This window comes from Carcharodon carcharias, chromosome 33, assembly GCF_017639515.1.
Source record: "Carcharodon carcharias isolate sCarCar2 chromosome 33, sCarCar2.pri, whole genome shotgun sequence".
NCBI classification, from domain to species: Eukaryota; Metazoa; Chordata; class Chondrichthyes; order Lamniformes; family Lamnidae; genus Carcharodon; species Carcharodon carcharias.
Genome location: NC_054499.1, coordinates 285959 through 297918, shown reverse-complemented (window position 1 = coordinate 297918; position 11960 = coordinate 285959). Strand labels below are relative to the sequence as shown.

General features: G+C 58.8%; 1 protein-coding gene across 1 annotated transcript; it reads right to left on the bottom strand.

Moving 5' to 3' along the window:
• On the bottom strand, positions 1-11732 carry LOC121272277 (beta-enolase). The gene is made up of 12 exons (XM_041178835.1): positions 11661-11732; positions 9353-9448; positions 8613-8708; positions 7759-7817; positions 4665-4734; positions 4410-4543; positions 3891-4113; positions 2091-2288; positions 1789-1990; positions 1030-1138; positions 789-847; positions 1-255 (listed from the first exon to the last, which is right to left on the bottom strand). The coding sequence occupies exons 2-12, from the start codon at positions 9435-9437 to the stop codon at positions 186-188; spliced, it is 1305 nt and encodes a 434-aa protein (XP_041034769.1). The 5' UTR covers positions 9438-9448; positions 11661-11732; the 3' UTR covers positions 1-185.
• Positions 11733-11960: the final 228 nt, after the last annotated feature.

The window sequence follows — 11960 nt, the reverse complement described above, 5'->3', positions numbered from 1 at the left end:
TTGGAGTGACAATGTTTATTCACCAATACATTGCACAGTCTGATTTGAATGTAACATCTAATCGGCTAAAAGCCTTGTGAGGGAGCCGTGAGGCAGAGGCTGGTGGGGAGACAACGGATGAGAGTTGATCAGTGAGTGTGGTTATCAGATCGTTGATTCTGCTCTGTACAACTCTTGCAGGGAGATCAGTGCTTCAAAGGGTGCCGGAAGTTGTGGCCAGCAAACTTTGCCTTCTCTCCCAACTCCTCCTCAATCCTACAGGAAGCCAGAAAGATCATCAGTTTCATAACATTCTGTACTTGCAATGCACAGGTAGATACAGACCTCAGCAACACAGTGTGCAGCCTGCAGACATTACTACCCTCCTGCACTGAGTTTCACGCTGCTGTCTGGGGTGCAAACGTGTTTATTTAACCATAGAATGAATCACAGTCAAGCCCAATTCTCTGCTGGTGTCCAAAAGCCGTACATTTTGACCAGGGATATCACAGGAAAGGGAGCAGGGGCAGAGAGAGAGAGAGAGAGAGAGAGAGGGAGAGAGAGGGTGTGGGAGGCAGAGATGGAGCAAGGGGTTAAGGATCAAGCTCAGGCTGCCCAATGGTCCCTAATACAGCAGTAACAGTGCTTCAGTAGCAGCAGCAATACCCCAATACCCTCCCCCCAGACCAGTCTCTGGTCCCCAATAACAGGTCCCCACCACCACCCCCATCCAGACAGTCCCTTCAAGGCAAAGGTCCAGGACCTGAAACCCAACCCCTGTGAAATTCTCAAGTGTTCGCAAGCCTCACCTCATCAGCTGGTTGTACTTGGACAATCGCTCACTGCGGCAGGGAGCACCAGTCTTAATCTGCAGGAAAGAAAACGACCCATTCATTATCCAAACACTCGCACAGGCGCAACTCGGTGCTTCTCCGATTCCAATCTTTCAGCCCAACAACTTTGTAAGGGAAATTCAACCGCTACCACAGTGTCAACAAAAAACCCCGCAGGGTTAGAATTCATCCACAAAACTCAGGAACATAGACTCACCTGCCCTGTGCAGAGCCCAACAACCAGGTCGGCAATGAAAGGATCCTCAGTCTCGCCAGAGCGGTGACTCACCATCACTCCCCAGCCATGAGATTGAGCCAGTTTACAGCTGTGAGAAAGAGAAATTAATTAAAATACAGAGCACAATGGGAGCTTCACTCTGTATCTAACCCCGGGCTGTACCTGCCCTCGGAGTGTTTCATGGGATAGTTTAATGATGCAGTGCCAGGGAAGGAAGTACCGATGCCAACACTTATGCCCCAGCCTATAAGTATCTGCAGGAAACAGCAGGGGTCAGTGTGCACCCAGTAACTGGGATTTTATATTTAGTGTCCATCTCCACTTTCAGCCACTGTAAATAGCAGGAGCATCGAAAGGTCAACATTCCTAGACCCAACTTCTTCCTTCCAAATGGTCTGTGACATTTGAAGTTCAAGGATCCTCACCCCCCCCGTTGCTCTTTTAATTGCTTTGGAGATTTGCCCACACAGAGGAGGCCATTTGGCCCATCTTGCCTGTGCTCATTCTCTGAATGGGCTATCCAATTAGTCTCACTCCGCCATTCCCATCGCTCTGGGAATATCCTCCAATTCCCTTTTTAAGTGTGTTAAGAGTTACTGTGAACAGATGTAAATGTTATATCATCACATTTGACAGAATGAAGTGTGTCCACCCATTTCCTTCCGACTCTGACCCCCCCCCCCCCAAAGGTGGGTTTGTCCTTCAGCCCCTCACCCCCCTGAATTAACTGTTACTCACGCTTTAATGGATTCGGTGACCGATCCGATCTGATTGACCTTCAGCAGGAGGCAGTTGCAGGCTTTCTTGTCGATAGCAGTCTGGATCCTCTTGGGGTTGGTGACTGTGAGGTCGTCACCCACAACCTGGATGGATACACCGGCGGTGAACTTGGACCAGTGCTCCCAGTCATCCTGGTCAAAGGGATCCTCGATGGAGACCACTTGGGAGGCAAGAAAGACAGGGTCAGAAGCTCCCAGAATCAGCGCTCCCAACCCCAGCTCCCCCCCACCCCGACCCCCCCATCCCAGTCCTGCCCTTACCGGGGTAATGTTTGATGAAGCTTTTATACAGGTCACCCAGCTTCTCCCCAGAGATGTAGCGGCTGGGATCATCCGGGGACTTGAAGTCCAGGTCGTACTGCCCTTTGCGGCAGAATTCCGAAGCAGCCACATCCATTCCGATGACGATCTTGTCCGGATAACCGGCCTTCTCAATTGCTGACTTCAGCAGTTCCAGTGCTGGTGGGGGGGTTGGGGTGGGGGAAGAGAAAGCGGAGAATTGAACCTGGTCCGCAGCCATCCGGTCTCAGTGAAGCTGAGAAATGCTGGAAATACTCAGCAGGTCTGAGAGAGGGAGAGAGTTAAACCTTTCAGCTCTGTGACTCTGCACCAGAAAGCCATCGTGTGTGGCCCTCAACTTCCTTCACTGTTTCCAAAAGGGCCTCTGACTAACCTCCACCCTGACTTGAAAAAGAGAACCAGCTTTTGTTTAACCCTAGCTCCCTCCCACACACCCTCGATTGCCTTGTACGCCCACCCTGGGTGCCAGGTGGGGAGGGGGTGAAGGGAGGGCACTTTGCCAGGACAATCTTGACTTTTCTCATTGACATTCAAGATCGCAGCTGTCCTGCTGCCATTTTCTGAGTTTATTTCGGTATCCAGAGCAGTTTTCCAGGGTGGGCTCTTATCCAAAGGTTAAAGTGAAGCTCCCACAGCCCAGATCTTGTTACTGCTCCGAACGATAAGGTTAAACCTTGACATTTCAAGGAAGAAGCTGAGAACCGAACATGAGCTGAAGGCCAGGGAGCCGCTCCTTGGCTGTTTGCCACCAGACAGCATCTCATCATCCACCCCGCCACTTCAGTAACTTAGCAACAGGGCCGACCTGTCTCAGAATTCCTGGTCAAAGGTCAAGAGTCGGTGCCCCGGTCAACGTTCTCACACTCTCCTCTAGGAACTAACTCCAGCTCAGCCACTGGCACAAAAATATCGTTAGAAAATCGAGTTTAGATAGAAACTTTGGTGCTGCCTCACTGGGTGTATGTCCACAGTCCCACTGAACCAGGTCAGTCCCGTGTCTATGGAGTCAGTTAATGAGAAGCTGGAGTACTCCAGGCATCATCCTCTGTTGCTGGGTTAACTGGAGATCCTGACAGGGCAGAGTGTTCAGTCTAGGATAGGCTGGGTTTTGTCGGGTGCCTCATTCTCCAACTGCCTGTCTGCTCTCTCAGCTCGGACACTGGAGGGGGCACTCACTTGGTAGACAAAGCCCCCACAGAGACAGACAGACAGAGTACACCACCCCCCCCCCCCCACAGAGACAGACAGACAGAGTACACCCCCCCGACAGAGACAGACAGACAGAGTACCCCACCCCCACAGAGATACAGACAGAGTACACCCCCCCCACAGAGAGACAGACAGAGTACACCCCCCCCACAGAGACAGACAGACAGAGTACCCCACCCCCACAGAGACAGACAGACAGAGTACACCCCCCCCACAGAGAAACAGACAGAGTACACCCCCCCCACAGAGACAGACAGACAGAGTACCCCACCCCCACAGAGACAGACAGACAGAGTACCCCACCCCCGACAGAGACAGACAGAGTACACCCCCCCGACAGAGACAGACAGACAGAGTACACCCCCCCCCCCGACAGAGACAGACAGACAGAGTACCCCACCCCCACAGAGACAGACGGACAGAGTACCCGCCCTCCCACAGAGACAGACAGACAGACAGAGAGAGCCCCCCCCTCCAAAGACACAGACCAAAATAATGTTGACAACACAGCTATCTAGTCAGTAGAGATGGGAAGGGTGTTTTTATTTATACCTTCATTGTTCTCCAGGATGTTGGGAGCGAATCCTCCTTCATCACCCACGTTGGTGGCATCTTTTCCGTATTTGGCCTTGATAACGTTCTTCAGGTTGTGGTAGACCTCTGCTCCAATACGCATGGCGTTCTTGAAGCTGCTGGCTCCCACTGGCAGGATCATGAACTCCTGCATGGCCAGTTTGTTACCGGCATGGGAACCCCCATTGATGACATTGAAAGCCTGCGGGGAGATGAGGGAGAGGGGTTACTGCCTTCAGAGGAGCCAAGCTGGTCTCCAGTCAACCCCATTCCCCAACAGGTCAGGGCTAGGGGAATGGGCACCAACAGGCAGCAATATCATGCATTCATTCTGGAGCAGTCATTTCAGCAGCACACCAACCTATAACACCAACTAAAGGTACACTGGGCGTGTTTGATGGGGACAGTGTAGAGGGAGCTTTACTCTGTTTCCGTGAGTTCCTAAACAAGAATGTTGAATGTTGGGAGGGGAGCAGGGTGGGAATATGGGAAACTTACCGGGACTGGGAGGATGAGCTCCTTGTTGCCAGCGAGGTCAGCAATGTGGCGAAACAGAGGGACACCCTTCTCCTTTGCACCAGCTTTGCAAACTGCAAGAGACACTCCCAGGATGGCATTGGCACCCAATTTAGCTGTGGAGACACAGAGAGGCAGAGAGACGTGGTTATCACTGGTCTTTGACGCTTTGTCAGGTGCAGAGTGAAGCAGTTAGAAACATCTACTCTCAGACACTTCATCAGGAACCACACTCACATTTATTTGGTGTTCCATCAAGTCCCAACATCAGTTCATCAATCTTCTCCTGTTCAACCACACTCAGTTTCTGTGAAGAGAACATTGAACATTTCTGACTCTCCATTGTGTTTAAAAGTTAGAACCGAGACAAGTGCTCTCCCATTGGTCAGTGCCTGGTGTGATACTGAGCCATTTTAGCCTCAGTACCCCCAGATTAGCAACATAAAACTATTCAGGGGTCCTGCCCCCATCCAGTGAGCCCTGGCCTCAGGGATGTTTCTACTTCCTGATCCCTCCCACTATGACTGTGGAGAGGTGGGGCTAGGGGATGATCAGTGGTCAGTGACCCCTAGGTTAAGCCTGATATTGTACAAACCCTTGTTGCCTCCAGTAATGTGTTGGTCTGGCATTATCCAGCCGCATTGATGCAAAATGTGGTGTCCCTCATGTGCTCTCTCGCTGGTAGTTTCGTCCCTCTGCTGCTGGGGCTGTGTGTGAGGTGCAGGGGGAGGGCGCTGTGTGTGTGGGGTGTAGGGGGAGGGCGCTGTGTGAGGTGCAGGGGGAGGGCGCTGTGTGTGTGGGGTGTAGGGGGAGGGCGCTGTGTGTGTGTGGGTGTGGGGGGAGGGCGCTGTGTGTGTGTGGGTGTGGGGGGAGGGCGCTGTGTGTGTGTGGGTGTGGGGGGAGGGCGCTGTGTGTGTGGGGGGAGGGGGAGGGCGCTGTGTGTGTGGGGGGTGTAGGGGGAGGGCGCTGTGTGTGTGGGGTGTAGGGGGAGGGCGCTGTGTGTGTGGGGTGTAGGGGGAGGGCGCTGTGTGTGTGTGGGTGTGGGGGGAGGGCGCTGTGTGTGTGGGGGGAGGGGGAGGGCGCTGTGTGTGTGGGGTGTAGGGGGAGGGCGCTGTGTGTGTGGGGGGGAGGGGGAGGGTGCTGTGTGTGTGTGTGGGGGGTGTAGGGGGAGGGCGCTGTGTGAGGTGCAGGGGGAGGGCGCTGTGTGTGTGGGGTGTAGGGGGAGGGCGCTGTGTGTGTGTGGGTGTGGGGGGAGGGCGCTGTGTGTGTGTGGGTGTGGGGGGAGGGCGCTGTGTGTGTGTGGGTGTGGGGGGAGGGCGCTGTGTGTGTGGGGGGAGGGGGAGGGCGCTGTGTGTGTGGGGTGTAGGGGGAGGGCGCTGTGTGTGTGGGGGGAGGGGGAGGGTGCTGTGTGTGTGTGTGGGGGGTGTAGGGGGAGGGCGCTGTGTGTGTGGGGGGTGTAGGGGGAGGGCGCTGTGTGTGTGGGGTGTAGGGGGAGGGCGCTGTGTGTGTGGGGTGTAGGGGGAGGGCGCTGTGTGTGTGGGGGGAGGGGGAGGGCGCTGTGTGTGTGGGGGGTGTAGGGGGAGGGCGCTGTGTGTGTGGCGGGTGTAGGGGGAGGGCGCTGTGTGTGTGGGGGGAGGGGGAGGGCGCTGTGTGTGTGTGGGTGTAGGGGGAGGGCGCTGTGTGTGTGTGGGGGTGTAGGGGGAGGGCGCTGTGTGTGTGGGGGTGTAGGGGGAGGGGGAGGGCGCTGTGTGTGTGGGGTGTAGGGGGAGGGGGAGGGCGCTGTGTGTGTGGGGGTGTAGGGGGAGGGGGAGGGCGCTGTGTGTGTGGGGTGTAGGGGGAGGAGGAGGGCGCTGTGTGTGTGGGGTGTAGGGGGAGGGGGAGGGCGCTGTGTGTGTGGGGGTTGAGGGGGAGGGGGAGGGCGCTGTGTGTGTGGGGTGTAGGGGGAGGGGGAGGGCGCTGTGTGTGTGGGGTGTAGGGGGAGGGGGAGGGCGCTGTGTGTGTGGGGGGAGAGGGAGGGTGCTGTGTGTGTGTGGGGGGAGGGGGGAGGGCGCTGTGTGTGTGGGGTGGAGGGGGAGGGCGCTGTGGGTGTGGGGGGAGAGGGGAGGGCGCTGTGTGTGTGGGGTGTAGGGGGAGGGCGCTGTGTGTGTGGCGGGTGAGGGGAGGGCGCTGTGTGTGTGGGGGGTGTAGGGGGAGGGCGCTGTGTGTGTGGCGGGGTGTAGGGGAGGGCGCTGTGTGTGTGGGGGGGAGGGAGGGGGAGGGCGCTGTGTGTGTGGGGTGTAGGGGGGAGGGCGCTGTGTGTGTGGGGGGGGGGAGGGGGAGGGCGCTGTGTGTGTGGGGGGAGGGGAGAGGGCGCTGTGTGTGTGGGGAGGGAGGGGGAGGGCGCTGTGTGTGTGTGGGGGTGTAGGGGGGGAGGGCGCTGTGTGTGTGGGGGTGTAGGGGGAGGGGGAGGGCGCTGTGTGTGTGGGGTGTAGGGGGAGGGGGAGGGCGCTGTGTGTGTGGGGTGTAGGGGGAGGGGGAGGGCGCTGTGTGTGTGGGGGTGTAGGGGGAGGGGGAGGGCGCTGTGTGTGTGTGTGGGGGTGTAGGGGGAGGGCGCTGTGTGTGTGGGGGGGGGGTGTAGGGGGAGGGTGCTGTGTGTGTGGGGGGAGGGGGAGGGCGCTGTGTGTGTGGGGGGAGAGGGAGGGCGCTGTGTGTGTGGGGGGAGGGGGAGGGCGCTGTGTGTGTGGGGGGAGGGGGAGGACACTGTGTGTGTGGGGGGAGGGGGAGGGCGCTGTGTGTGTGGGGGTGTAGGGGGAGGGGGAGGGCGGTGTGTGTGTGGGGTGTAGGGGGAGGAGGAGGGCGCTGTGTGTGTGGGGTGGAGGGGGAGGGCGCTGTGTGTGTGTGGGGTGGAGGGGGAGGGCGCTGTGTGTGTGGGGGGAGGGGGAGGGCGCTGTGTGTGTGGGGTGTAGGGGGAGGGCGCTGTGTGTGTGGGGGGTGTAGGGGGAGGGCGCTGTGTGTGTGGGGGGGGGGTGTAGGGGGAGGGTGCTGTGTGTGTGGGGGGTGTAGGGGGAGGGCGCTGTGTGTGTGGGGGGTGTAGGGGGAGGGCGCTGTGTGTGTGGGGTGTAGGGGGAGGGCGCTGTGTGTGTGGGGGGTGTAGAGGGAGGGCGCTGTGTGTGTGGGGGGTGTAGGGGGAGGGCGCTGTGTGTGTGTGTGGGTGTAGGGGGAGGGCGCTGTGTGTGTGGGGTGTAGGGGGAGGGCGCTGTGTGTGGTGGGGGGAGGGAAGGTTGCAGCGAGCCAGAGGGGTGGTTTGCAGTCACTGTATGGGGTGGGGTGGGGTGAGGGGAGGGTACATTACCTTGCTAATCAGTGCTGGGGCGATAGTTTCATTGATGTGTTTAACAGCAGTCAGTACCCCTGTGAAACAAAAGAGAGAAAGGAATGAATGCAGAGTCAGTACAGGATCTCTTGCTGGATGTTTGATAGCGGGTCTGTCCGTTAACTAACTGACTGTGGCCTAGTGGACAGCCAGTCAGCATCAGTGACATTTCAGCATAATTTATTCCAAACTTCTGTATTCAGGTCAAATCCAACAAGTAGAAAGCTTAAGGAACAGCCATTCCCTTTTGTATCGGGCGGTGGGAGGGTGAATCGAAGCTGGAGGCGGTTGGGGTTTTCAGTCAGTGAACTGATTATAGTCTGAATGCAGCAGCTGCTCAACACTGGGAACGAATGGGGGGGGCGGGGGGGGGTGACTGGGGCTTCCTGAGAAACCAGCCCTGGGAAGGGGCTATTTATAAATATTGCTCAGCGATAGAAACCATTGTCTTCTCATCATCCGATACAATAAATAGAATTCTGATTAATCATAGCAATTAATCTCCATCCGTTAATCTGGAAGCGTCCCAGACGTACCAACATGGGCAGGTAAAGCACGCCTCGTCTAAATGATCAATTGTCCGACGTGCACCCTATTCACCCAACAGCATTTCCCTTTACTCTGGCTGATTTATGCTGCTTTTTTCTCCATCGGGGGGAGATTAATCACTCAGGGCTAAAAAATCTTTAGGAACCAGCGCTCCAATGTCATCTGTCCCCTCAAACATGCTGCACTCACCACATCTCAGCACACACATACAGAGGCTCTGAGAATCTTAATGGAGATGGATGGAGAGCAGCTCTGTTTCACACTCCGCTCTCGGGGTTACTCACCTTTGCCCAGATACCTGGATTTGTCTCCATCACGGAGTTCGAGAGCTTCATGAATCCCTGTGGAAGCTCCACTGGGCACAGCTGCCCGGAAATGACCTGGAAAGAGAGAGAGAGAGAGAGAGAGAGGAGAGGGACAGTTATTGACCTGTTCTTCAGTCTGAGCTGGTAAGTTAATCACACAATTGGGTTATTTTATTCTCCCTATTGCTGTAACCACACATGGGGAGACAGTGGTGTAATGCTCATGTCTCCGGACGAGTATACCAGGGAACAGTGTGCCCTGTCGGTATAGTGAGTATACCAGAGTATACCAGGTTAATGCTCTGGGGACACAGGTTCAAATCCCACCACAATCTTCCCAAACCTGGAATTGAAAACTAGCCCCAGTAAATAGTGACCGTGAAACCATTGTCGATGGTCAGAAAAACCCATCTGGTTCACTAATGTCCTTCAGGAAAGGAAACCTGTCCCACTTGTGACTCCAGACCCACAGCAATGTGGCTGACTCTTAATTGTCCCTCTGAAACAGCCCAGCAAGACCCTCACAATTCAAGGGCAATTAGGGACAGGCAACAAATGCTGGACAGCCACAGCTCAGGAAAGAATAAAGAAATAAGCCCCACAATCCCCCCTCCCCGGCTCCGGCCACCGCCTCACTCCCGGGGACCCTGAGCCTCTGTCCAGCTTTGTCCTGGTTTTCCGGTTCCTGCCCAATGTTCTGGGGGGGTGGGAGGACTCACCTTTAGCCGTGTACAGATCGACCTCAACGGTGGGATTCCCCCTGGAATCCAGTATCTCCCGGGCATGGATCTTCACAATTGACATTTTTTCTGCAACTAAACAAGACGCTGGTTAAAATCTCAGCTGGGTACAGTAGCTGGGCAAAGCGGGGAGTCAATGTGACTGATTACTGCCCAGTGACCTTGCAGAAACGCTGTGGGGGTGGGGGTGTGGGGGCGGGAGAGGGGCAAATGGGGTGGTGGGGAGAGCTTCTTGCTCTCCAGGTTAACCCTTCGGGGGTGGGGGGGGGGGGGCTGGTGGAGGAGGGGGATGTGAGCTCCAGCCCACGATGATGCCCACACGTGGTACCGAGCACCAGCAACATGACAGGAAGTCGGCAGAGAGTCGAGGTTAAACCCCCCTCCGTTTGCAGCCAGCAGGGAAGTAGGTTTGTCTTTGGTTGAAGTTTTTTTGTTTGCAACAATCTAAAAACTCCCTCCCCGCAAACACCAGATTCGGGGGGCTGGGTTCAAACAGCGAGATCCAGTATCTCTCAGGAGGTTAAACCCTCTCCAACCCCCAGGGAGCACATGGTTAGAGGCTGATCACAGTCTCTCTCTTCCTCCCACCACCTCTGTGAGGAAACGTGCTCCCCGTGTTAAACCCTCCTCTACACCCTGGCGTGCGGCCACCCACAGAGAGCACAGGGGCCAGAGCCAGGGATGGGGGAGGGGGAGAATGATCAATGAAGAGGAGAAAGAGAAGCAGCTCTGGGGCTGGCGGGGGGGGGGGAGGTGGTGGTGGGAGGAGGAGGGGGTCACTGGGGTGGTGAGGGGAGAGAGGAGGTGGGGGGGGGGGGGAGGAATCTCTCCCTCTGTCCCTGGCCCAGAAACATCCTGATCCCAGTCAAAACCAGGAAGGAGGAAGGGAGAGAATCACAGCGTGGAGCGTGGAGCGTGGAGCTCATCAGCAGCAATCACGGTCCTGCAGCACAGTCAGGGGGGGCGGGGGAGTGAGAGGGAGGGAGAGGGAGTGAGGGGGGAGGGAGGGGGAGAGGGAGGGAGAGGGAGGGAGGGAGGGAGAGGGAGGGGGGAGAGGGAGGGAGGGAGGGAGAGGGAGTGAGGGGGTGAGGGAGGGAGGGAGGGAGAGGGAGGGAGGGAGGGAGTGAGGGGGGAGAGGAGGGAGGGAGGGAGGGAGGGAGAGGGAGTGAGGGGTGAGGAGGGAGGGAGGGAGGGGAGAGGGAGTGAGGGGGGGAGGGAGGGGGGAGAGGGAGAGGGAGTGAGGGGGGAGGAGGGAGGGAGGGAGGGAGGGAGAGGGAGTGAGGGGGGAGGAGGGAGGGAGGGAGGGAGGGAGAGGGAGTGAGGGGGGGAGGAGGGAGGGAGGGAGGGAGGGAGAGGGAGTGAGGGGGAGGAGGGAGGGAGGGAGGGAGGGAGAGGGAGTGAGGGGGGAGGAGGGAGGGAGGGAGAGGAAGTGAGGGGGGAGGAGGGAGGGAGGGAGAGGGAGTGAGGGGGGAGGAGGGAGGGAGGGAGAGGGAGTGAGGGGGGAGGAGGGAGGGAGGGAGAGGGAGTGAGGGGGGAGGAGGGAGGGAGGGGGAGGAGGGAGGGAGGGGGGAGGGAGAGGGAGGGGGGAGGAGGGAGGGAGGGAGAGGGAGTGAGGGGGAGGAGGGAGGGAGGGAGAGGGAGTGAGGGGGGAGGAGGGAGGGAGGGAGGGAGAGAGGGGGAGGGGAAGAGAAGAGGAGGGAGGGAGAGTGAGGGGGGCAGATGGGGAGGGAGGGGGTATTTGGGGGGGTCTGGGTACCTGCACCAGGCTCCGATCTGAGGGGGGGTATTTTTGGGGGGAGTATTTTGGGAGGGGCTAGTTTTGTATTGGGGGGGGGGGTCCGGTACCTGTACCGGGGGGGGGGAGGGGGGTGGGGTGTATCTGGGGGGGGGAGGGGGGGTATCTGGGGTGGGGGGGGGTCCGGTACCTGTACCGGGGGGGGGGGGGGGGGGTGGGGTGGGGGGTATCTGGGGGGGGGGGTGGGGTGGGGGGTATCTGGGGGGGGGGTGGGGTGGGGGGTATCTGGGGGGGGGTGGGGTGGGGGGTATCTGGGGGGGGGGGGTGGGGTGGGGGGTATCTGGGGGGGGGGGTGGGGTGGGGGGTATCGGGGGGGGGGTGGGGTGGGGGTATCTGGGGGGGGGAGGGGGGTATCTGGGGGAGGGGAGGGGGGTATCTGGGGGAGGGGGGGGTCAGGTACCTGTACCTGTACCGGGGGGGGGGGGGGGGTGGGGTGGGGGGTATCTGGGGGGGGGGGAGGGGGGTATCTGGGGGAGGGGGGGGGTCCGGTACCTGTACCGAGCTCCGCTCTGTTCCGCTCTCTCAGCCTCCGCCGCTCCTCTGCCGCGCCCGGGGTTTCCTGCTCCCGCTTTTATAACCTCTCTGGCCCCGCCCCCCCCTGCAGCAGGAGCCGCCCCGCCCATCCGCCCCGCCCCCTCCCACAGGCCCCGCCCCCTCAGCCCACTCCAGGGACCGTCCACATTTTCCGACCGCATTTTACAAGCGCACTAAACTGCAGCTGCATCGCCCACACCAAGAGGGGGAACATTGTGAAGCTTTCCGGCCACCAGTCCCCATCCCCCACCCCCACCC